At 36.2% G+C, this 26832-nt stretch overlaps 1 protein-coding gene across 1 annotated transcript in view; it reads right to left on the reverse strand.

Annotated features, from left to right (window-relative positions):
• Cntnap2 (contactin associated protein like 2) overlaps positions 1-26832 on the reverse strand; it is a 2135903-nt gene that overhangs the window by 1228319 nt on the left and 880752 nt on the right. Inside the window, exons 6-8 of the mRNA XM_005363796.2 lie at positions 22760-22944; positions 15512-15655; positions 13037-13301 (exon numbers count right to left, since the gene is read on the reverse strand). Of these exons, the coding sequence (XP_005363853.1) occupies positions 13037-13301; positions 15512-15655; positions 22760-22944 (594 nt within the window). The remainder of the gene's footprint in view (positions 1-13036; positions 13302-15511; positions 15656-22759; positions 22945-26832) is intronic.

Genomic DNA, 26832 nt, shown 5'->3' on the forward strand with positions numbered 1-26832 from the left:
CAGTCACCCCTAGCTGAGAACCACTGGTTTCAAAGGCTCATCTCTTATGATTTCTTCTTACCAATTCTTTGTGTTACTGGCCATGGCATAACAAGGAATGAGAGAGAAATTTATAAAACAGAAATCTGTTAAATTTTTGACATAATAGCAAGGCCTCAATATTTGATAAGAGGGGATGAAAGAAATCCAGTACTTTCTGCAAGTTCTGGATGAGCTATAGTTCTGACTTGTTTAATGTCATATTGTCTTACTAACTCAATCTTCTCTATTCTAAATCATCCGAACGTGACAAATGGAGACATTATAACATTCAATTAAAGGAGAATTGATGGGTTTTAAAGGTTTATTTCATTAAAGATTAGAGGTTTGTTTTTTTTTTAAGTATGCACAGACATACCCACACATTTACATAGTGCCTATGAGACATGGAGCATCGCTGGGGAGTCACTGGCTTGGGAACTCACATTCTTCAGGAGCTGCAATAATGACAGCACTGGATGTCCCATATAACAAATTGTGTGGTACATTTTGAAATATTTCCATGTGGCAGAACAATAGATGTAGAGTATCCTTTTTCTATTCTGCTTCCTAAAGGAAGTATTTCTTATAGAGACTAGGAAGCTATGTATTGCCCTCATCAAGGAGCTTATGAACAGCATCTTCTGTGCATGTCCATGACACGATTATTCTATATAAAATCAGATCAATACCTTTGTTGTGGAAAAGGTTGAAAACTTACCTGACAGTAGATCTACAGATATCAAGCATCTTTGAATGGTTCCTCTCTCGAATTACATTGTAAAGACACTGGGGAAATACTAGAGAATATATTACCTTTCTCCCAGCACCAGTTCACTGTAGATGATGTGTCAGAAATACAGTCAGGATATGCTATGTGTCCCATGAACCTCTGGGATAAATGTGAAAACATCTGGATGGGAGAATGGAGAAAGCCATACTCCCAGAGTGCACATAACATGCTACTATGAGGTTACTTTGAAGTTTGTTTTATTGCCAAGTTAACTAAACAATAGTGTTATTGCCTAGAGTTACTGAATAAAACAGTCATGGGCAACATGATTTGATATCTTCCAGACAAGGCAATTCAGATGAGGCTCTCACAAGAGTGGACAGTCATTTTAAGAAACTGTGCAATAGGCTAGAAACCTGGGGCTTGTTGAAGGGGAGAAAAAAAGGAACAATAAGATTTGTTTATCTATTTCAGGGCTTGTCATAGCCAATGATTTCCAGAACTTGAGGAATATAATAAAGCTAAATTAATTTCAATCATGAGCAGTTTTTGAGTGTGTGTATGTATGCTCTATGTGAAAATAAATTGAAATACAAAGGGAATTTAAATAATTTCAAGGTCTTACTTTATATTATGCTCTCAGAGAATATTTGTTGGCCAATGTACACATGACTTTATTTTATTTATAGTGTAGCCAATACAGCTTTAATGTCTGAAAAAAAACCATCACCAACAAAGTGTTCTTCTTTATATAGAAGTATCAAATCAGAATTCAGGTCTTCATCAATCCCAATCCTGAACATAAGCCATCATTTCCTTTCAGAAACCAGTTCATTTTTTTCAGGAAGACTTTGGTCCCTATATTCGATGATAACAATGGATTATCAAGTTACACTTTACAATAACTTGGCATTAGTGTGCTGTAACAGTGAGCAATCAGACATTTGGAAGCAGGCTACATGGAAGAGATGGTACCAGGCTTAGAAATGGATAGACAAAAGATTTGCAGTTTATCATCTCTATATGTAGGAGATTAAGACATAGCTCACACAATGGAATCTATTCAGCAAGTGAAAATATGATGAGCAAATAAAGCTTTTAGAAGGATCAGAATGAGACAAGTGTTCAGGCTTTCCTGAAAGATGACGTGAAAAATCATGGAAGGCTGTTGAAGGGTAGCATTATGGGAAAGAAGCAGTCATCTTAGAATCTTGTTTTTGTGGGAGGTGAAGAATGGTCTTAGAGAAGAAAAGAGAGTAAAAGTAAAGACTGAAGCTATCCAAGTGTACATCCAGCACAGAGCAGAGATGAAAGTAAAGACTGTCTCTTTTCTGATGGACATGCTCCGATGAGTATCAATTAGTGGGATATAGGATTAGAGGGGCTTGCAGTGTAATACTGAATTTACAGTAGAACAATGGAAAATAATTATTGAAGAGATAAAAGTGCTGTACTAGAGCATGGCAGATTGTTCCCTGAGGAATAGAGATAAGCATGATACTGAAAAAGTGGACTTTGAAACATGATCAGGTGTTTTCAAGATGCCATACAGAGGGAGGATTTTCTATAATATAATGTAAACAGGCAGGGAGATAGAACACAAAACAGGAGAAGCTAGAAGCCAGGTAGAGAGATGGCCTAACAACTCAGAACTCTTGTTGCTCTTGTCAAGAATTCAAGTTTGGTTTTCTGCACCCATGTTCAGTTGTAACAGTCACCCACAGCTTTTGAGTGTCCATCACTCTCTTCTGGCCTCCATGGCTCACTTACTCATGTACTCACATAGAGGAAATACACATGTACTTTAAAACAAAACAAAACAGAAAGAAGGCCAAGCACTGTGGATAAACTCAGATTGTACATAGTCTTGTAAAGCAGGCTACAAGAATTAATCTCATCCTTTCAGTGATGAGAAACTGTAAAATGCTTTTTCCCTGAATTTCGAATATATAGATTAAAATCATGTGGGAGAGGAATTGGAATGATGAAGATGGACAACTTGAGAGTCTTCTTTGAGAATCTCAGTGAGACAAGTGAGGTCATTCTAACTATTGGATGTTGTTTTCAACAAAGGTTTCAGATGTCACAGACCATAATACCAATCCTGGGTGAGTGTCAACCAGTATGTTGCTCAGGTGTGAGAGTCAGGACCACACAGCAAGGAGAAATGACGACTTTAGATGCATGTTCTCTGTAACTTCAGACTCTCAATAGCCAGAGAGCCCAGGTAGGTGACTCATCTCTATTCTTACTTCCTTCTTGGTAAGTTGGGATAGCTTCTGGTCTTTCTCCTATAGCATATTGAAAGACTTAAATGACTAAATACTGTCTGTACTTTGTCTTTGTTTAAACACTGCCTGTAACAGAGGAGGAACTCAATCAGTACCAGTTAGGGTCCATGCTCATAACTTCAATGCCATAAGAAATAGGCCAATGAATGAAAAACCAATCATTTTTTTGGTAATTAAGGTGGCCTTGATTATTCCTTCAAGCAATGAATTTCTGAATTAGAAAAGGAAATGATGGATAGGCAAGGCACGTGAAAACACTGCTGGTAATTGTGAAATCATTATATATGCCAGGCAAAGATGGAGGACAAAATTAGATTTTTCTCTCACTTCTTTGAACTTGGGTAATTAGAAGAATGATTTTACCATTGATATCAGTGAGTTACAAAGATTTCTCAATAGTACATGACCTCAAGGTTATTGGAGCTTTAAGTTGGATAATTAATGTAAGGGACAATGATAGGCAAAGTATAATCTTTCAAGAGAGTTATCTATTAACATAGACTTCATCATTGTCTTCGAGATGAGAGACACAGCTGCATAGACAAAGAGCCTCATTTTCTCCAATGTTTCACTAGCTCAGAAGAGAGATGATTCAGCAGAGGAAGCTCAATGGTGGAGTCAGTTAATAGCAGCAACTAGACTCACAAGACATCCTTTTCTATCTGATCGCTCACAGATGCTTCTGTTTTCAGATGAGCTAGGAATTTTCGTAAGCTTCTGATTCCACATTATGGGAAGCATCATAAATGTAAAAATCCCTGATTCTGGGATCTGGGGTATTGTGTCATCCAAGCTTAATTAAATCTAAGAGTTTGAGGGATTGGGTGCATTTTTATACTTTTCCATTTCTAGTCAAATTCCCATAACTTATCATTACATAACATGTTATGTCCACAACATAAACCATGCTTAGGCTTATGTATGCCAAAAGTTATGGATGTTTTGTGGTAGAGAGGGTAGGAGAAAGCAAGGTATTGCCTAGAGCAATCCAAAAACGTTTGACAAAAGCATTCCAGAGTTTGAGATAGCAAAACTCCATGTTAAAAGAGGTCACAAATATTTGCTGTCAATAGTATTTTGCTGTCTAGGTTTAAATCTGTAGTGTGAGGGTTAAACATATAACAACAAGGTATGAGAGAGGGTAGTGAAGTATTCAGGGAACTCAGGGGTGAGCAACGCTCCAGTGTTCAGCCAAGGGAAATTGAGAAGAGTCTATATGAGAGTAACAAGCGCCAGTTTCTACATAAAGGCTCTTCATTTAATATGCAATTTCTGAATGGATCCCAGAGAGATTCAGAGTGCTAAGAAATAGCCCTGAAGAGTTTTTATTAATAGAGAAAGTAGATGTAAAATGCAGGTTATTAGCATCTTTCAGGAAATGTCAGATGTTAATATGTGCTATAGCAATGATATAAGCTGAATTTTAATTGTGGAAACTGGATCATGAGGAGTAAGTGGGAAAACAGGATCTGGAGAAGAAAAAGAAGACTCAGAAGCAATACAAAGGTTTGGTCACTACATAACAGGTCCATGCTTAGGCGAGAAAGGTTTCTGGGAAATGATATCAGGATGAGAGGATGCATGAAATTGAATCATAGTTCAAGGTAGAGCCAGATACATATTCAGCTCCTGCCATGTTTGCCCAAATTAGTTACTTTCTTGCTGCTGGAGCTCCTTCTAATCCTTCAGCCAATAGCCTTTAAGATACCAGCCCACTTGAGTGTGGTCTCTTTTGCTTTTAAAAGCAGCAGTAGCCCTGCTCTCGCTCTTGCTTCTGGCTCTGCTTCCAGCTACTAGACTCTGTTCCTGGTTGCACAGAGGGCTGTTGTCTAAGACAGTGATCTGTAAGTTTTCCCCTTAAATAACCCTTTCATTAATCATAATTCCAAACTGGTGTGGGATAGTTTTGTGATTTACATCAATACTTTCTAACCCAGAATATGTGTCTCATCACCTCCAACACATTTTCCCAAAATTAATTTTTATAAACAGAGGAAGGAGATTAGGAAATTTTATACAATCAAGTAGATATACCACCATAGGCATCAAGAAGATATTTCTTCCACAGATTTTCATCAACTTCTGGGTCCCCCAGTCTTTTAACCAGATCAGTAGGAAACTCTCCTCCATGACAGGTCTGTTTCCACAATTTATTGCCACATGCCAGTAGGTTACCAATTATTGCACATCCTTCACACAAAGATAGGAGATCAAGGATGCTCATAATACATGTCCAGAATCTTCTGATCTTCTGGTCAGTTCTTTTGCATATTTTCTTATTTTGAGGTTAATTAGGACACTGGAACATGAGGACAGAGAGTTCCTGCCCAAAGACTCCACTATGTTCTTTCTGACTGTGAAAATCAACCATTCCAAATGGTTTCATACTGACTTGCTATCATTTGTTAACCAACTCTTAGTTTACTCAGGGGCAAAATAACTAAACTTGACTAAGATATCTTAGTGTAGATCTGCATTGATGTGTTCATGATTGCCAGTCTCATTTGGGAAGGGACAATTGTTGGTTGGGTTGCTTTTTGGTTCCCGGCTACCCAGCTAGCTTAGGCCAGAAACAATCACACAGAAACTATATTAATTAAATCACTGCTTGGTCCATTAGCTCTAACTTCTTATTGGCTAACTCTTACATCTTAGTTTGGCCCATCTCCATTAGTCTGTGTATTGCCACATGGCAGTGGCTTACCAGCAAAGTTTTGGCATGTCTGACTCCGGTGGTTCCATGGCATCTCTCTCTCCCTTCCTTCTCCCAGCATTCAGTACATTTTTCCCTACCTACCTAAGTTCTGCCACATCAACACTCCAAGGCAGTTTCTTTATTCATTAACCAATACAATCAACACATAGACAGAAGGACCTCCCATACCAGACAATTAGCTTTTATACTGTAAAATAATGTTATTAATTGGGAATCTCAAAGATTGTATTTTGATCATATCCACTCCCTTCCCTGAACTTTTCCTAGATCCCTGCTCATTTCATACTACCTGATTTTGTGTCCTATTTTTTTAAAAACTGCTGAGTCCAGTTAGTGCTGCTTGTGTACTCTGGGCTATGTGGTCATTCACTAGAACATGGTGGACCTTAACAAACAAAACAAAAACACTTACTCCTCTTCCTACAGATAGCAATGGCCAATAGTTCCTAAACTGGTCAACACAAAGACCCAAAAAGGTGCAGAGAAAGAGACTCTGGAGTAGAGTATGCATCCCTATGCGGGAGCATCTCTAACATACACATCAGGGATCAGGGATCATTGACTGTTAAAACCATAGGTGGTATGACTACATTGAAGCAGTGATTTCCAGACAGAACAGGAAGTAGAACACATAAGTTCACAGATGTTTTAACATCATCCATAAGATCTGTGTAAACTCAAGCCATACAAAGTTTCAGTAGTTAGTTTTTATGGAATGAGGAACATGAAATGATCTCGGCAAATTTAACTAGTTTTTGATTCCTTTTCCAATTCTTATTTTTCTTGTTCCTATTTTGGAAGATCTTCAGCTACATGCCTATACATACTTCACTTCTCCATTTCTGGACTTTGCTTTTTTTGCTGGTCTTCATGCATTCTTATCCTCCTAGTTTATAGGATCTGTTTTACTTTGTTTAGTTATTTTCACACTTAATTGAAACTTTTACAGCATGACCTGGTTAAAATCAGCAGTTTCTTCTCCTCATCTATTGGAATTAATTTATATTTTTATTCTTTTTGTAATTTAAAAACTTATACATGCAATTGTGTTTTATTTACCATCTCTACAAAAATGAAAATAATTATTCTACAAATCCTATAGAAATTAGAATGGGTATGACAACCTGGGGTGTGATTATAAATTATAAACTGAATAATTAATTTTGCTTTGTAAAGAATAATTCAAGGACTAATATCATGAAACTCCCCCAGCCTTTTCCCTCTTTCTTCTCATCTTGGGATATAATTGCATCTATTGTGAAAAACATACCAGCATGCAATGAAGTAAAATTAAAAGTAAATTTCTTTGCAGCTAGTACGATGACAGCACAGGCACTGTGGGAGTCCAGACATAATAGAAAGGCAGTTGGGTGAAGCTAGCCAGGAGCTACAGACTATTGCTAAAACCCTTTTTAGTTGGTGCCCTGCCACTCTCACAGCAAGTCTATTTGTGAAGTGGGGAGAACAAAATCAGCAAACTTTACTGTGGGTATATCCAAATACAACTACATTTATATCTATAGTTTGTATATACATCTGTGTGCTAAATACAGCACAGTGCTTCATGCATTAACTTTCACCTGGTCTGGACCTTGCTATGTAGTTCATGCTGGTCTCGAACTTGTGGTACTTCTGACTGACATTACAAGCATGTGCCACCATGTCTGGCTTTAGAAATCATATTTTAAAGAATTTGGTAACTATGGTTTAAAGTTGAAATATGTAACACTGTATGAGTTATTAATTTCCCATTCACTTTGATATAAGGCACTCTCACATAAGTCATTTGAAATATATGAAGTACTTATTAATGCTACATTTAAAGCATATTTATTATATTTTAAATTTTCAATTAAAATATAATTACATTACTTTACATTTCTCTTTTCTTCCTCCAACTCCTACCATATCCATTAAATTCATGACATTTCTCTTTATTATTTTAGCATACACACATGAATATAGAAGCATACCCTGATGAGTTCTTTTAGTGTTGTTTGCATGTCCATGATTTTAGAGCTGACAACTTGGTATTGCATAACCCATTAGGGAGGTCATCCATGAGAAAGACTAATTCTCCCTCTACATTATTTTTAATTCACATTTTTATTTGCACACACACACATAGGTATGCATTATGTACGTTCATGACATGTCAGAGGACAAATTGTAGGATTCTGTTCTTTTCTTCTACCATGTGGGTGTTGAGGTTGCCATGATCAGCAGCAGAAGCAGTATCCTCTGAGTCCTCTCATTGGCCCTATTTATTTTAATATTTCAGGTATTTTTTTTTTAGTAAGTGGTGAAGCTTGAAATCATAGAACTGAAAATCCATTGGCAGTAAAAAATTAAACAGAAAGACTGTTTATGAGAGACATCTGAATTTTGGAAACTCATCACTTGTAAAGAAAGAAATGCTCTGGGATTGTAAATTGTAGGCTAGTTTTCTTTGCTTTATGTCTAAGAGCATCTAGACAATAATGAGAGAAATACATGGATCTAATCTATGTGGTAAGTAGAAAAGGACAAGATCTCCTGAATAAATTGGGAGCATGGGGACCATGGGAGAGGGTTGGAGGGGAGGAGAAAGAAGAGAAGGAAGCAGAGAAAATGTATAGCTCAATAAAATAAGTAAAAAGAGAAAAATATTCTCAAGATAAATAAATAAAAGTGGCATATTATGTATTATATGTACGTGTGTGTGTGTGTGTGTGTGTGTGCGCGCGCGTGTGCTATGGTAAATACAGAGGCATTTTCAACCTCCCCCAAATGAAGGAAATGCTAATGGTTGGCTACCTCTTGAAACATTCACAAAAATGAAGAGAAAGGCATTTTGCTGCTTGATTGTGCCATGATTGTTCCCCAGCAAATGCATAGAACCAGACTGAATTGGAAGTGGCACTCTCCCCATGCTCTCAGGCACACACCAAACAAATAACCCCCCCCCCCCATGCTGTCTACAACATCCCCAGATGGATCTCAAAGGTTTCCAAAGAAATTTTACTAAGAAAGACAAGTAAATGAAACAGAGCCTCAAAAGGTGTTCTCTAGAGAATGAAATACAAACAAAGGTGATGCTTGCAGCATTCAGAATTCCAAACTATTATTCTGTAATTGAAGCAAAATCTACATGAACTAAACAAGGAGCCTTGCATACTGGTGCTGAGCCAAACAGCTGGTCGAGAGCAGAGAATATGCAGAATGACTTTTCTGAAAGATTTTCTTTATTCATGTCAGAGACTGGCTTTTTTATATAAAATAATAGGTAAGAGAAGTCATTAACAGAAATCTCATTTGTATACAAGTTCTGACAAATCATATTTCATGATTTTATTAATATAGAATACCACATCTGTTTTCTTATTATCCTAAAAATTTGTTTACATTTGGTTTAATAACATTGAAGTATTTTGAAATAAACTTATTTCAGATAGTTGATGTCTACAAGGCTAATGCTAATATTTGTCTTTTATTTTATCACTTTTTGATAAAGTTTTGTACCATGCATAGAAGATACATCTAACTTTCCAAAATGAAAAATGGAGTAAATAACTGTAGCAATTTCAAGCTTTTAAACTTTCCAACTCTTCTAATTACGTGAGAGATGTGTAGGTCCATGTTGGCCAAAGTGTACTAAAAGAAAGAAATCATTGTAATGGGTCATGTCAATTACTTAATGGGAAAATGAAAAGAAATGTCAAAACTAATTATAGCATATTCAAAGTATCAAGATTAATTTCATTTCATGAAACATTGCATCAGTAGATATTGTGTATGAAATAAGATGTTTTCTTACTATGCTCTAACCCAAACCATTTGGAACACACAAACGATTGGGTCCACATAACCTAGAGCTCTGACTATGAAAGATAAAATGAAAAGATTCCCCAGAGGGAACAGATGTTGCTCCATAGGCTTGGTTAGCAGACCCTCATTCTTATTATTTGTTCCTAAAATCAGAACACAAACATGGATCCACATGTCAGTGAATACTGTGTTCATTTCATAAAAGAAATACAGTGGAAAGATTTTCTAAAATTGACTTTGAAACTTAGAAAATATTTCCATGGAAAGATAACTCAACCTGAAAATTTGAGGTCACTCAGAGTTTGCTTAAATTAACACATTGAGCATTTTGCCAAGAACTACAGTGAACAAAGAAGAGTCATCATGACTTGGAGGAAACAGTGCTAGGAGAATGGGAGCCATGTAGATTATTATCCTATTTGTTGTAAGAGTTACTTTAAATCAATACTCTATGACTGTATTGTAAAAGACAGAACAAAGGGAGTATAAATCACGTGGATATATTCACCCTTACCATGGACTATATTATTAACTAAAATCAGAAAAAAGTTACAATCATTCAACAGCAACATATGAGAAACTGTGAATTGATCTCAGTACCTTGTTCTGTATGTGTCCACCAAAATGCTATTGGTATTGTATTTAAAAAATGTTTGCAGCCAAAGGTATTTTGAAAATGAAGCACAAAGAATTGCTATTCTCACATTGGCAATGGCAGAAGTAATGTAGTACATGTGTAGTACCTTTGTTACACCAAACGGCAGGACTTTGGGTTCCCTTCTCAGTATTCCTGCATACGGTAAGTGATTTGTGTACTTGACTGAATTTAGTAACATGCTAATGAAATTGTATTTTGTGAAACTCATCTGTAAAAACAAGATTCAACATTTTAAGTTTTAAAATTATTTTCTTCTAGATTTTTAAATATGTGTGTTTATATGTAATGTTTTCTTCTATGTAAATTTGTATGTGAGAGTTCACATTCATATATATATATATGTGTGGAGTCTATAGGTCAATGTTAGGTGTAATCTTTAATTATACTCTATCTAATATTTTGAGAAAAATATCTGCCACTGTACCAGCAGTTTGCCAATTGGCCACATTGGTGGGCCAGCCAATCCTAAGGATCTCCTTCTTCTGTCTCCCCCTTCTTCTATCATTAAGGGCACAACCACCATCAAACTTAGCTTTTGTATGAGTACTTGGAATCTAATATCAGTTCTCCATGTTCTCATGGCAGGCATTTTACCATTAGCTGGATGCAATGTGTTTTTAATGGCAATCTTTTCGGTTATAGGCACTCATTTTTCTAAAATGTGTGCAATCGCAATATGGCCTTCACTCTTAGTACGTGTGGAGGGAAAGTACAGGTTTGAAACATTACATGGAGCTAAGAGTCAGGCTTTAAAATAATCAGACATCATGTTAGTTTCCTTCAAGTTATACAATTTTTGTCTAAATTGGCAAATATTCTAGAGTCCATGTTTCAGTCTTTCAGGAAAACTTTTAAGGTTAATTAGCTGAATTTTGTTTTTGTTCTGCAGATGGATATTTTTTACACACTGTTTTAGTTTGATTCTTTTGTTGGTTCTTTGTCTTCCAATATTGTTTAAGTTATATAATATCTTGTAGACTCAAGTTAGATCAAATCAAACAAACAAGTTGAGTAATTGCTGTGTTGAAGATACTATTACTTCAAACACAATTATTTGGTTACATGGAAACATATGAGCAAGTTAGTTTGCTTAGATAACGTCATGAGGGAGGACTACATACTAACACTTTTATGTGCTTAGCTATTAGAAAAGAACCTTTAATCCTCACAGTAGATGCTTTCCAACTGTATAAATCATTTATGTGTATTTGTTTTATCTTATTCTGGGTCTCTTGATATATTATGTTTACTCTGAATCTCCCCAGCTGAGCTTACCAGAAGAAAAATTGATTTAAAAATTGGTTTATTAGTCATTTTAACTTCCCATGCAGGATAATTTTTAAAAAGTCAGAATATAGACAGGGGTATCCTGGCATTTCAATAATCCACAAACAGCCCTTCAGAATAGCAATGCAGTGACCTACACAGAGTATGATATTACAGATGCACTGAACTTATTGTATGGGGAGATAAGCTCTATCTTAGAGCATCTAAGATCTAATTCATGCAGTACGTCCTGTACTTGAGAACCATTCCTGGAACAGCTCTTCCAGAAGATATGAAAGCTCAAGATACAGGAAGACTATGTATGTCTTCAATACTCCAGGAGTTTGAAGCCTAGGGCAGAGATGAAGAAATGAGATGAATAATGTAATTCAGTGTGTGGGTGTCCTGGTGTCTGCAAAATACTTACGGAGTAATAATATCCTATTTCAAAATGCGGCAGAAGTTGCACACCTGATTTATCTGTCATGATTTCCTTTCTTTGTAATGGACACATCTGTACTAAATGCTCATTAAATGCTGCTTTCTTGCCCCCAACCTGTATCTGCATTGTTATTTGCAAGTTAAACATTGCTGTTTTCTCTGTGCCCTGAATGAATATGACCAACCACTTCATGCTTCTGCAGCCATCATAGAACATTCCCTCAAATCATCAGCACAGACAAAGTCTTCTATCTCTGTTTCTTTTGCTTGGCATTTGCACACCACAGTAACATGTAACTAATATTCCTATTTCAAGGAACAACTAGGGAAACTTGGTTTAAAATGTATCACTCTTCCAACTTGCACCTAGATTTTTAGATAATAACATCTCACTTTTCAGTGTCATCTTTCCTAATACCATATCAATTTAAGAAAATGCTTTATCTTGTGACACCATAACAATGCTCATTTAAAACAATGCAAAATGCAGTCATGCCAACCTTCCCTCAGTTGACATATATATATACTTAGCTATTCTGTTTTGTTTTTATCTCTTGTTTACTTTTACTTAACAACCGACAAATGTCTACAAGTGACACTTTGGATTGAGGGAGTTAACCATTTTAAACTGACAATTATATTAATATAATCTTATAACTAGTAGTAAAAGCTATTTGAATTCTTTTGAGGTCAAAATATACTAAGCACTGTCTTGTCATTACAAACAGTGTTTACTTTTACATTTAAAATATGCATGCTGAGGTATGACTATTTCTCTACTAAATATGATGCAGTATCTAGAAGGATTAGAAGATTCACATGGTATAATTCAAAGTCAACTAATTTTCTTTCTTGCCCATACCCTAGACTCGACACTTCTCTTAAGCAGAGTATAGTGCAATTAAGGAAGGTGGAAAGTATTGTGAGCCTTTAGTGCCAATAAAAAATATCAAAACGAAAGGAGAAGGAGGGGGGACAGGAAGAAAAGGAGGAGGAGGAGGAGGAGGAGGAGAGAGAGAGAGAGAGAGAGAGAGAGAGAGAGAGAGAGAAGAGGAGAACAGCCTCCACTTTGGCTTTTAGAAACATGTCAATCAGATACCACTGACCTGAGGAGATGTCAATTTGGCTTGTCTTGCTCTGTGTGGTGTTGATGTGGACGCTCACTTTGCTCTCCACAAGGTCAATCTCCACATTGCCTAAGTTATCTGCAAATTGACTGAAGAGCAGGAGACCACTGGGGTTCCAAGTCCTGAACTGGAAACTGACTGAGAACAGGTCCTGATTAAGTCTGCCAGGCACCTCCAGGTAGCTTGTAGCATTGAAGAAGACTGGTACTGTGTAGGGTTCCACACAAGAGAAACTCAGATTCCCCTATAAGCAAACAAACATCTATGTGAGGCTACTGAATAAGAGATGGCAATACAAATATTCAAGGAGTGATGGAGCCTGTGTCAAACTTAAGGGCTAGCATCTCGGCCTGATTTTGTGGATGCATGGATTTTGATGGAACTTCCTGTAGTGTTAGAACCAATGTGCATAGCTGAACTTCTAGTTCAGAGTGTAGCAATCAACACCTTTCAAAGGACTGACAGCTTATTAGCATGCTGTGATGGGGAGACCACATGATGGTCTTCTTCTTTCATTTTGTAATCATATTTTAAGGACTTTGATGACACTTTTACCTCTATCTCACACATATATGCATGTATTATATAATGTAATATTTATGCACCAGGAGGGTGTGGGTGTGAGAAGGCAGGGAATCTGCGGGACTTTGAGCAAATTTCACTGAAATAACAGCTACTAATGTCTTTGAGCAAATTCTTTATAAAACATTAACTTTGTAGGGATGGTAACAAAATGTTCCACTTCATGATTTTTCCTAATGTTTTCAGTCTCTGTGCATATATTGCCACAAAATTATTCTGTGGTTGTCTACAAACAATTTACTAAAATAGTCTTGTAGATGCTTTATACTTTGTAAAATATTTTGTCTAAGCAAAGATTTTTCTAGTTTCAGCCTGCTTTGTAGTTAGAGTTGTCTTAGTAATGAACACCCCCGGTTGGTGCTCTGTAGTCTGAGTACCACACTTCTCAGGACTAACGGTGAACTAGAATTTTACTTTTTAAAATGAAAATAATGGAAATGTTAATCTGACACCCGGCTTTCTACATTTTTCCTCAAAGTCTCAATTTTTCAGAAGAGAGAAAGGATCCCTGTGGCATTATCTCCAAAGCTGACAAGCTTAAAAAGTGTGTGTTTGTGTTTGAGTGTGTGCCAGTGTGTGTGTGTGTGTGTGTGTGTGTGTGTGTGTGTGTGCAGTGTGTGTGAGAGCACTTAATATATGGACTGTGTGTGTTTGTGGGAGTGAATAGTATGAGCATGTATGTTTGTGTGTATTTGTATACATAGCATGTGGTATATGAGCATATAATATAGTGTTTTGTACATAGAATATGGAGTATGTGCGCCTGTATGTATATTAATTGCTATGCTAGTGCATGTGCTTGTATGCATATGTTATATGCGTGTCTTTATGTATTATTGTATGTGGCATACGTGTGTATGTGACTAGTACATAGTATCTTGTGTTACTATGTGATCTATGTATGTGCATGACATGTGGGTATGTACGTGCTTGTGTAAATATGGTGAATATTGTATATATTGGCCAGCAGATACATATTATGTATGATATATATGTTTAGTGGTTTGAATAAAAATGACCCCCATAGGTTCATATATTTAAATGAGATAATCATCAGAGAGTGTGACTGTTTGAAAGGATTAGAAAAACTGGGAGGTGTGGCCTTGTCAGAGGAAGAGTGTTACTGGGGGTGGGCTTTGAGGTTTCAATAGCCCATGCTAGGCTCAGTCTCTGTCTCTTTTCTTCTGCCTGCAGATGAAAGATGTAGCTCTCAGCTAATGTTTCAGCACCATACTCCCACCGAGTTCCCCACTGTGATAGATGACTAGCCTCTGAAACTGTAAGCAGAGCTACAAGAAAGGCCCATGATAAACATTTGTTATTATTTTGGGAGCTACCTAGCAGTACATAGAGATGCCAGGTGCTGAATCATTTTCATTATTTGACCTTCTTCAGAAATCTGAAACCAGTCCCCACAGGACTCAGAAGAAATTCAGCATGAGCGTTTGTGGCCCACTCTTTGGTTGCCCCCCAAAACAAAAGTTATCTTATTTAATCCATTATTTAATATTACACTAATACTTCTCTTATATAACCTTAATATTCTTCTTTGACAATTCCATGTATTATATAATTCATTCTGGTTACCTAATCACTCTCTCCAATCTCCCTCCATCCTTGTTAGTTTGCCCTTCTTTTTATGAAGCTCTGATGGACAGTTTAAAAACTCTGGGCACAAACGGTACCTGACTCAAATTCAATGTGTATTCTGAGTATGTCAGATACTCATTTTTGGCCTACATCTGTTTTACACTGTGGTACTGAACCCAATCAGGGTGAAACAGGCTAGAGTTTGTTGTTATTCAACACCCCATAAAAAAACAACAAAACTTCATGTGAATTTTAAAATGGATCAATATTTTGGGCTCTTACCACATTTGATGGCTCTAATTTCTTCCTCCGGGCGAGATCAGTGATGTTGATGCCATTGTAGTTAACGCTTTCCATGCAACCCTTAAAATTCTTCCGATTATTAGAACTTGGCTTTCCAGAGAAAGGTATGCCTCCAAACGTTATCTTTGAGAAAATGTAAATGTAAATGTTTATACCTTCTTATAATAAACTATGTAAAGTTGTAAATACAATCAATGTCAGGCACCTTTATCTCAGTCAAAAAAAAGGAAACATTATATCTTGCCTATAAAATCTTTTTCTCATTACATTATGTTGTTACTGAAATGCATAATGAAATCATTAATTCCAATAATTAGATTATAACTTGACCAATAAAATCACAAGCTTCCCTTGTAGTTTTTAAACACCAAAAGCATTTTTGAATTGCCTTAAGAGCATCTTAAAAAGATTTTATCTAGTAACTTTATTTTACCAAGGAATATTAAAACTATATATTCTTATTTATCATTCAAAGACATGTTACCAATAAATGCCTCTAGTAATCTCAAGACAACCATCACTAATATAGTAAACTGATAAAAATGTAACCTAAAGCAAGGAATACTGTATTTATCCTCTGTGGGCTTTGTGAAGTCTAATGGCTGCTCGAATCAAAGGTTCATTAGAATTATTTTGTGTATAGAAAACAGCTGAAAAGTACCATTTGTGTATGGATCAGGGACTTTGTCGGGCACAGTGGCTGTAAGTGGGGCCGTCAAGTTTTACCCATTTTATAAATCTTGCAGACATGGATGAGACCAATCCTTCTTAATGTCCTCCTTTGGGTATTACTATTACAGTGTGTATGTTCCCCACTATGTACATCACACCACTGTCCTCCTTTTGGTATTTCTGTTATAGCTGATATGTTTTCCCCACTGTGTATTTCTCACCTGTTTCAAGTTCTGTAGACATAATACAGATGATGCAAAATTATACTTAATCACTACTGCTCGGAGTATTCATTACTAATAGTGAATTAGTAAGTAAACGTAATGTATAAATTTAGGTATTCTTCTTTTATGTATGCAGTTAGACAATTTCTATGAAGCAGACGTTTCCTTTACAGAGTCATCATTTTCAATTTTCCCTTGCAGTTTATAATTTGAAAGCAATTGTTGAGGCCTTTTCAAGAGTGAGGGCTTTATATTTGATATAAGGCAAGGATGTGCAACATTCTAGGAGGCTCTTGAGGAAATTATGTTCCATTATTTGGTACTATGGCATTTAAAATGCTTAATTAGTTTTAGTGAAAAAGACAAATTAATGGTGTTTTACGAAACAATGTTTTCAAAAAGGCCTCACTTAAAATAGAATTAAGTATTATTAATCATGTTCAGCTGAATATATATCACTTGCAACGAGTTCATACATGAGAGGAGAAGTTAAGAATAAAAATCAAAACACGCAGAATAAAATAAAGAATCCACAAAAAGAAAAATTTAACAAAAATGATAGAAATAATTGAGAAAATATTTGAAAACCTCAGGAACCCTGACCTTGCTAGGTACTCTGAATGTGATACCAACATTGATGGCAGTAGCCACAATGCTAAAATGAAATGCTATGTAGCTGTTTCCAGTTTCTTTGCCAATTACTTTTAGGGAACTCATAGTGATCCATCCCAAGTTTTCTTTTAAAAAAAATTATTAGTAATATTATTACATGAATGTGTGTGTGTCTGTGTGTGTGTGTGTACATATCTGCATGCATGACACATATGTGGAGGTCAGAGGGCAACTTGTGAAGTAGCTTCTCTCCTTCCATCACATGGGTCCCAGAGTGGAACTCTTTTCCTCAGACTTGGCAGAAGGAGCTTTTCTTTGCCAAGCTCTCTCACTGGCTCACAAAATCTGTTTGGTGCTGGCAACATCACATTTTGAAATCTTTGTTATACTTGTTTCACATTACAGATTTGTTCCTCTGTGCACATGGTTTCTTTAATTGAGGCTTCGTCTTTCCTTTGGGAGGATGACTCAAATGCACCAGAAGCTTCTTCTGCTTTCAGTAACCAGGGATGTGTGTTCGTGGGCAACACTGTGCTGAAGCACTGCGGGTGAGGGAAGTGGGATTTAGCCCAGTTTCATTACAGAAGCAATCACATGTTAGTTTGCCATTTACTTTTTCTTGTCATATCATGTCATTAATTAAATGTAGTGTTGGACCACCACATTTTTAGGTATCCTAAAATTATGCTGATAAACCCTTTTTCAATTACCAGATTAAAAATCCTATTTGGGAGTTTCTTTCTTTGGTCTCAGTAAGAATACTACCACTTTTAATTCTTATTAGCCAGTTAATTGGGTACAAAGTACTTAAACATTATAGCAGATGCTGGCAGATACCTCTAGTGTACTTTCTCTATATCCTTTTTAGGGTGGAGTAACGATTCTCTCCAGTTAGCTCTGTCATCCTCTGGTCAACATATAGACAGCATTTACCAACCACTGTGGGAATAGTGCTCTTGCTCTTACAGTATTTCATTGGTAGGATGTATGGCATCCTGAGCTCATAAAGGGGGAAGGAAGAGTTTTAAACCTATCTCTGCCTGCTGGTCATGATAACCATAGGAATGCAAATGTCCTTCTTGGAGTAATTTACCACCAGGTTAAAAAAGTGGAAGAGAAAAGTAGACTGCACACTGGAATGGTATTTAAATTAGAGGTAATTGCAAACGGAGATGCATCCCTTCATGCGAAAGGATAAACATGCATCTGTTATGCAAGCATATGCACAAATATGTTTCCATGTACACATATGTATGTTTATATAAATCTTAACTATGGATACATACACACATATATGTATATATATATGTGTTGTTTTATCACATGATCTTAGGAGAAATATGATCTTATTTTCTTATTATATTATGGGAATATGAATTACTCATATCACACAATCAGTAAGGATCAGAAATATATTGAAACTCAGGCTTCCAGCTCTGCTTGAGGGTATATGGTTGATTTTCTCAGTGATTATAATGTGTTGATAAGTATAAAAAGAGCAATAAGAGTCACTTCCTTTATCCCATGCAGAGATGTATTGCACAAAATTATGGCATCTCATTCAAAATACTGTAAGTGGCATTTAAATGAAGAACAGATCAAGTCAAATATTGGATTACTGCCTTGTCCTTTGGTTTCCTTGATTTGGAAGTAAACAAAACATATATTCTTTCCATCTCAGGCTACCATGTAGTTAGCAGTATGACTGCTGACAGTGATTTCCCCACTTCATGGTGTAATAACACCGCAGAGAAGAGCAGAGGGGGGAAACTTTTGGATCACTTTCACACACAATAGCCATGTCAACATTGTACCTTGTCAAAGGTACAAAGTAGTACATCACTTCTCTTTGCTAATGTACATTGTCGCAAATGGAGGCAGGTGCATTCTGTTTACACCCACTCAGTAAATCTAATTCACAGCATGAAATTCACGGTGATGAGGTATTTACACTATTACAGTTAAAGAATCAGACCAGTGTATCCCTCCTTTTCCACTCAGTGAGAGCTCCCGAGAGCTTTAAACACACTCCTGCTGATCCTCAGTGCCCTTTGCCTCAGTCCTCTCTGCAAGAACTGAAGTCAAGTAGTTTGAGGGGAGCAGAAGACAGTCTTTGTGAACATGAGAATAGCTCTTTTATCCTTTATACTAGAGTTTAATTCTTCAATATGAATTTTATAAAATGTGTGTTATGTTACATTTGAAGTTAATTTTACCATCTTGTGTGGTAGGAATCTACTTCCTCTGTTGATACAGCAAAGAGATATGGACAACAGTTCTGATACTGACTCTTACTTAATAGGCCCCAGAGTTCTTTAAATAATACATAAAGTATCTTTACTACATAGTATAAAATATAAAAGTAGACACAACCAATTTCACTATGACCCATGACAATAGCTGCTCTTCCCAGAAAGAAGGGTACTAGACACTAGCTTATCAATGAGAAATAATAATTCAATTCTTATTATTTTTCAGTAAATTTATGTTTCCCCCAGTACATCCTCTGATAACTCTGTTACACTCATTTCATCCAATAGCTGAGACTCCCAAATATGAGACTGTGTTATACACAGAACAATTTGAGACACTGTGAAATCCTAGAACTGTTGACCTTGTGTAGATTGTCTTGCGTGTGCATGAATATGAACAGATTTCATCAGAAACTCAATAGGGTCTGTGACCCCAAATCTCTAATTATGGTTTTTGAAAATTGGAATTATGTTTGCCCATGGCTAATGCTTCAAGATGTCTCCTTATTCTGCGATACTTCAAAGTTTATTAATGGAAGATGAATAATTCATCTGCAAGTTCTCTAACACACTAGAGCAGTAAGTCACAAGAGATGCAGTATCAACTTGCAAGAGATTCAAATTTCTTGGACTTTCATATTCTTTCACCATTAAAAGAATTATTTTAGTTTTGAGGTTATAATATAATTATATCACTTCGCCCTTCTCTCTTCTCCCTCTAAATCCTCTTATCTCTCCCACATACTTTCCTTCAAATTCACAGCTTCTATTAATAATCATTTGTTGGTGGATATTTAGGCTAAAATTTATATTTCTAAGTTAATATGTCTCCATTGACATATAGAATATATTTTATAGCTAACAATTCAGGTTCTTTTTACCAATAATTTTATGATGAGCATATTTTGTATAATTAAAATTTTAAATGTAGTTGGAGGGTAATACACACACAATGTGCACATAAATTTATGCTGCCTCAAATGTAGATTTCAAGAAACATAAAGATTCATAGAAACCTCAGAGCTTGTCCCAGTGTATACTAAATCTTTCAAGGAATTACAATTCTTAGCATCTCTTGGAAACTATGTAAAACACTGCCTGTGGGGCTGGACAATCCAATATTTGGTCTTGCCCTATTTGGTCTCATGACTTCCTGTTGGGATGAGGTTTAGAGTAAGATATACAGTATAGATGTTGACCAGAAAAATAACACCAGCATCAAATTAGAGCCCAAATTTGAAAAAAATAAGTATTCAAGTATCCTAATTTTGTTCATTATCACAGTATTTATGAAAATTTTCAAATGGCTATCAAATTATTAGAATGTAAGTTTTAAGTAATTTGAACAACCTAGGCTCAGAATACTTTGGAAGATTATTAAAACTCTACTAGTTCCATGAGGTAGGAAAATTTGGAAGCACTTAGCTGAGTGACATGCCATGCTTTTTATTTTGCTTGGGTACTTGCTGCTACTGAATATGCAATGCTTTCAAATTACTCCAATTAAAAAATATTACAAAGAATTTACCCATATATACTATTAACAGATGTGATGGACTATGTTGAATGACTCTGATAATTTACTTTAAATCTAATATATCAACTTGAATGTTATAAAATTATAACATATGCATATATACACATGGGTATATATTAGGTATCAAGATGATCATTGAGTTTTTTAAAAGTCATATCTTTTTATATTTATTTAGGTGCATATGTCTATGGGAATTCACATGTACCACTGTGCTTGTTGAGATTAGATGACAGCTTGTTAGAGACCACACTCTTTGCCCCTAAGCATACTGTAATTTATTCAATTTAGGATTGAATTATTTAGGGTGCCAGGCACAACAGTATGTGCCTTTACCTTCTGAGTAATCTCACTGGACCAGAGTATTTTAAAATATTTTGTTATTTAGAAATTAAAATGTATATTAATGGACAATTCTTTAAAATATTACAGATTTTACTTTATTTCTTTTATGACAACTCTGTCTGAGCAAATGGTTTAGTGAAAGATCTATCAGAAGTCATGAGTGTATAAATAATAATATAAACTAGAAGTGAAGATATTTTTATTCAATATACTACAAAAAACAAGTGAACCTTCCAGATATCACATACTGCATAGCCTCAGGAGTAATAGATGTTGTAATTCATTGCCAGTTTGATGGTTGGGACTAGTGATCCCTGTGAAAATGCTTGGTACTTAGGGTGTTGGAGGTGGAAGGATACGTGGATTTCTAGTAGCTCAAACCCAGGTGCAAGCACTTAGGTCTGTTTGAGCATACTCTCCAAAGGGATTGCAGACAAGTCCAGAGGGGATGGAGAGCACCAAGAAAACTGGGCCTTTGGAACACAAGAGAATCAATGCACATATGAAGCCATAGTGACTGAGACAGTGAGCACAGGGCTAGCACCGATGCTAGAGCTGAAAGGAGAAGTAGACACATACGCCTATCCCTAATCCAGTTTCCTATTTCTTAATTTATATAATTAGAAATAATTCTATTCCTAATTAATAACCACTTGTAAATGATAATTTAGTTCTCCCAAAAGGAAGTCTCACTGTTGAAACAAATTACTTTTAAGGGTAGCTGCATGCCCAGAGGTAGCTGGCCAACAGAAAATGCACTAAACAGTATCTCTGGAGGTTTCTTGTATCATAATGTCATGCCAGGGATTTCCTTTATTTTTTAAGTTTTATTTTATTTTCAACTTCTCTTTTTTATTCATATATGCATTATCTCTCTTATACCCTATAGGTCCTTTGTGTGTGTATTATGGCTTCCAGCTTAGTGTTTTTATAGGGTTCCTGAGTGTGCAGATGAGTGGGTCTCTGTATCTATATCTGTTTCTTGCCTTTTCTTGGACTCTTTTCCTTCTAATCATTTTGTCCTATTTCAATGTGTTATTTTTATTTTATTATTATCCCTTATAAGCCTGTTTTCTTTATATTGTTTTTAGAATATTTTATTTATTTGTTCATTATACATACAGTGTTTGACTGCATCCTAGAAGAGGGACCACCAATCTTACTTTAGATGGTTGTTAGCAGCCATGGGATTACTGGGACTCGAAAGCAGTACTACTGGAAGAGTACAGTGCTCTTAACCTCTCTCTATCTCTCCAGCCCCACCTGTTTGTTTTGTAATGAGAGGAAAAGGGGGAAGGGATCTGAGGGGGAAACTGGGAGAAGCTGGGAAAGAGGAAGCCATAATCAGGATATATGCTGTGAGAAAAAAAAAGAAATTTTTAATAAAAGGGGAAATTATTCAATTAAATATATATTATATAATATGCACTACAATTACACATATAATTTGTTAAGTAAATTTAAAGATATTTGTTTTCTATAGAGAAGGAAGGAGAATGGGCTTGAGCAGATATATAATTAATAGTAAAATGATAGCAGAATATGCATTATCTCCTCCTTTATCACAATCATACATCATCAAGTTTACCTCATAGTCCAAGTCCAGGTAGTCAAACTCTCCATTGGTGCGGAAATGCTGCATGCTCCTGTCCAATGTCAGGTTAATGCTCCGTCCCTGGCGCTCAATGAGCACAGAGTGCCAGTGGTGATCATCCAGTAGGCTTCCTGATGTCACGGATGTGTGGCCATAGATGGGGCCAAGCTGGTTGCTTCCTGAGTAATGGGAAAAAAAGAGAAGTAAGACATTGTCCACATGACCCATCCTGCAAAGGGGTGTATCTTCCTTTTTCAGTGTGAAGCCAATACACAGCTTTGTCTATTAAAGCTGGTATAGGAGAATCAGGATTTTTGCAGAAGATATAAATAAAAGCTACTGAAAGTAAGGAAATGCTTGTTCTTTTAAAAAGAGAATGTAAATGTTTTTGTACAGTGTTATGAATTCTTCTAAGTTTTGGTGGGTGGATATCTCATGGGCTCAGATGTCAGAAGTGCCATCATGTTAGCTTGATGTTCAGATGAGAACAAGCTGGTCATTGCTCTGAGTCTGGTTGCTGACATACAAAATGTGGAGAATAATCCTTGTTTCTTCATGGATAGTGATGAAATCAAAAACACTGATGATAATGATGTGTGTGTGTGTGTGTGTGTGTGTGTGTGTATGTGTGTGTGTGTGTGTGCGCAGGTGTTCTTCTATATGGCAGGGAGACCAGAAAGACAAGAGGAGAAATAGAAGAGGAATAGGTTTAAGTAGCAAGGTTGTCCTGGGTTTTATTACTGGACACAGACTCACAGACGAAGTGTCTGAGAAGCAGGATGGTCACCTACTATAGAGAGTAGCAGTAGGTGTTTGAGTAGATATATTTCTACTGCTGTCATAAATCCCAGCCAGCTAATAAAACTTTGAAAGGAAACTACTTTCCAGTGAAATGGTAATGAACTCTTTTTGTCGAGGTCATAGAGCGAGCAACATGTTTCACAAAGGTAATGTCACATCTCTATAAACCACAGTCGATTTTCAAAGGTTACTCTACGTGTTACATTAGAGAAAAGTAAGAGAAAGTGGCTCTGAAAAAAATAAATATCTTAGGCTGGAAAAACAGTTCAATGGGTAAAAACACTTGCTGTCCAACTGACCCCCTAAGTTTGACTTCTGGGAGTCACAATATAGGAAAGATTAGACTGTTTTGATTTTCCTCTGACTTGCACACAAACACTGTGTTAGACATGTGCTTCCCTCCTTGTGCCCATGTGAAATACATTTTGAAATTAAAATAAAAAATGTCTTTAGACACACCTCAAATATGGCATGTATGTACACTCAGGTATTTTACACATGCTTTTACTTGGCTCCGATTCCCTACACTGAACCTTTCCCTTCCATCCTACAGGGTCATGTGTTACAAAGAGTTTCAAGCCCCTGCAGCCTCAAAACAAATGCCTGTTCATGATTACAGATGAAGAACATTATGAAGAATAAACAAGGAAAATGAAACGCAAATTATTTTCTCCACTAAAAATAGTGTCATCTATTTCGTTCTAGATGTTTTTCCATATACAACCACTTAATTATTCATATGTATGCTGATACATATTCAGGTATATACATATTTAATGTGAAACCTTTGATACAGTAGTTCTGCTTCTTGAGGAGGCTGGATAGTCTAGCTGCTTCTTGCTGTACTGCAAAGTTGCCTTCCCACTGGATAAAAGAGCACATCCACTGTAGCTCACTGTAAAATTAAGATGAAATCATCCTTCACCTGACTCCGGACAGCACATTACTTTACCACACATCCAGTCTTTTCCACTGACAAGATTTTCATGTCTTTTGACCTACATCCAGGAATGGATACAAGTGAGTTGAACTACTACATTGATACTTACAATACTATTTTTATCCTGAAATGTAGAATTCTCATTACCACATTTTACCACAGAAAATCTCACAGACTCTGCCTACTAGCACTTAGCCCCTGTGCAAACACCTACTTTAAGAGGTTACAAGACAGTTATCCATTGGGTTCATCTGCTATCACTAGGAAGCCTATGGAAACTTTTTTCCTCTAATAGTGTTGATTGTAATTTCTTTTCCATTGGTGTTTCCAAAAGCTATTTCAAGTCATCTATCCATGCTGGAGGAGAAGTTACTTTACACTGATTTATTTGAGGGTTCTGTGCTCATCCCTCACTGGATTTTGTTTTGTTTTTTTGTTTGTTTGTTTTTTTGTTTTTTGAGACAGGGTTTCTCTGTAAACTTTGGGTTCTGCTGCCATCACTGTCCAGACCCTCACTGGATTTTATGCATTTCCCATGTGTTCTCCCTAGTGCTGAAGGGTCCCTCAGTGTCGTCTTGATCAGAAGTCTGTCCTTATGAAGGGAATCAGTCTGTGCCATGTTGGCCAGTCTCTTGGTAGAGAACCAAGGCCACTGGCAGCCTTCTCACTTTCCACAGCACCAAGTCCATCTTTTTCAAGTTGTCCCAGCATCAAGCCAACTATGTCCCCCAAAGCTTTCTTTACAAAAGTGATAATTCCACCACTGTCTTTGATCCAGTCTCTAGGGTTTTCCATTTGTTTTTCCCTGTTACTTTGTGCACCAAGAGTTGTACAGATCTAACATACAACATGTGGTTGGTGGTTATGCTAATGTTCTGGGGTCACGACAGGAATAGTCCAGTGGTTGCCTGGATGGTAAGTAGACTATAGGCCAGGGACTCTGACTCCACATCACTCAAAGTGCCATGATGGACAGTTATATTTATAGACTATAGCTGTCTTTGAATGACATATGGCACATCTCTATAGAATTAAAACTTGCACATATATGCTACAGTCCAAATCGGTATGCACATAAAATAATTCTATGTTTAAAATAAACTAAAATTAAACACATTTTAGTACAACTAGTACATTTTCTATAAATTTTACTTTTCCTCTAAATTTTGATGTTGAAATAACATTGCAATATTTGTCTTTAGACTTAATTTTTTCTCATAGTGTCTTATTTTTTAATAATGCATGAGTAGAATATGAAAACTACTTCAAATATCTGAAGCTATGTGGTCAGATAATTTCCCCCCCAAATATCTTTATCTGAAGAATAGAAAAAAAAAGATCCATTTCTGTCACTTACCCATAAACCCTGAAAAGACATACTTTCTAATTTGACAAAAAATATTATCTTCCATTTTAATGCTTGTTGTGCTTATAGCTCATGTGACAGAGTATTTGGTACCTTTAGTGTTTAACTTTTCTTTTCTGTGTTATCTTTTGTATTCAGTACATACATATTTCTCTTTGCAGCTTGGAATTATAATGGAGTACTATGACTATTTTTTAATGAAAGGAATTAAAATTACAAACATAAAATTTGCATATTTCTTGGCTGATGGAGGTGGGTCTTGTATCTTATCTGTTGCTTTTATTGGTTAACTAATAAAGAAAACTGCTTGGCCTGATAGGACAGAAAATTAGGTAGGTAGAGTAAACAGAACAGGATGCTGGGAGAAAGAAGCCGAGTCAGGCAGTTGCTATGACTCTCCCACTGGACAAGACGCAGGTTAAGATCTTCCCTAGTAATACACCTCGTGGTCTTACAGGGATATTAGAAATGGGTTAGATCAATATGTAAGAGCTAGCCAATAAGAGGCTGGAATTAATGGGCCAGGCAGTGTTTAAAAGAATACAGTTCCCATGTAATTATTTCCAGTATAAAGCTAGCCGTGCGGGCCGCCGGGTGCCAGGAACGTAGCCCGCAGCTCTTATCACTATACTTGGCTTCACATACACTTTGTTTTAATGTAAAAAACAGTATTTTTGTAAATATGTGATTCACATTTTCATCATTTTTTAATGTGGGTGATATGTAGTCAAAACTATGTAGTTTTAACAATTTGTTATTGCCTTAAAAAAACCCTAATTAAATTTATATTCCTAGACTTGATAGCAATCCTCAAAATAAATTAACACATCCTTAGTAATATACAGAGGCTCAAGTAAAAATAGGGTAGAGAAATCTCATTGACAATGGCTGTCTTGAGTGTTTTAATCTTCAATTTTGTGCTTTTCTCTAGTGATGCATTTGACAAATGTGTTTTTGCTA

This window comes from Microtus ochrogaster, linkage group LG12, assembly GCF_000317375.1.
Source record: "Microtus ochrogaster isolate Prairie Vole_2 linkage group LG12, MicOch1.0, whole genome shotgun sequence".
In the NCBI taxonomy this organism is placed as follows: domain Eukaryota; kingdom Metazoa; phylum Chordata; class Mammalia; order Rodentia; family Cricetidae; genus Microtus; species Microtus ochrogaster.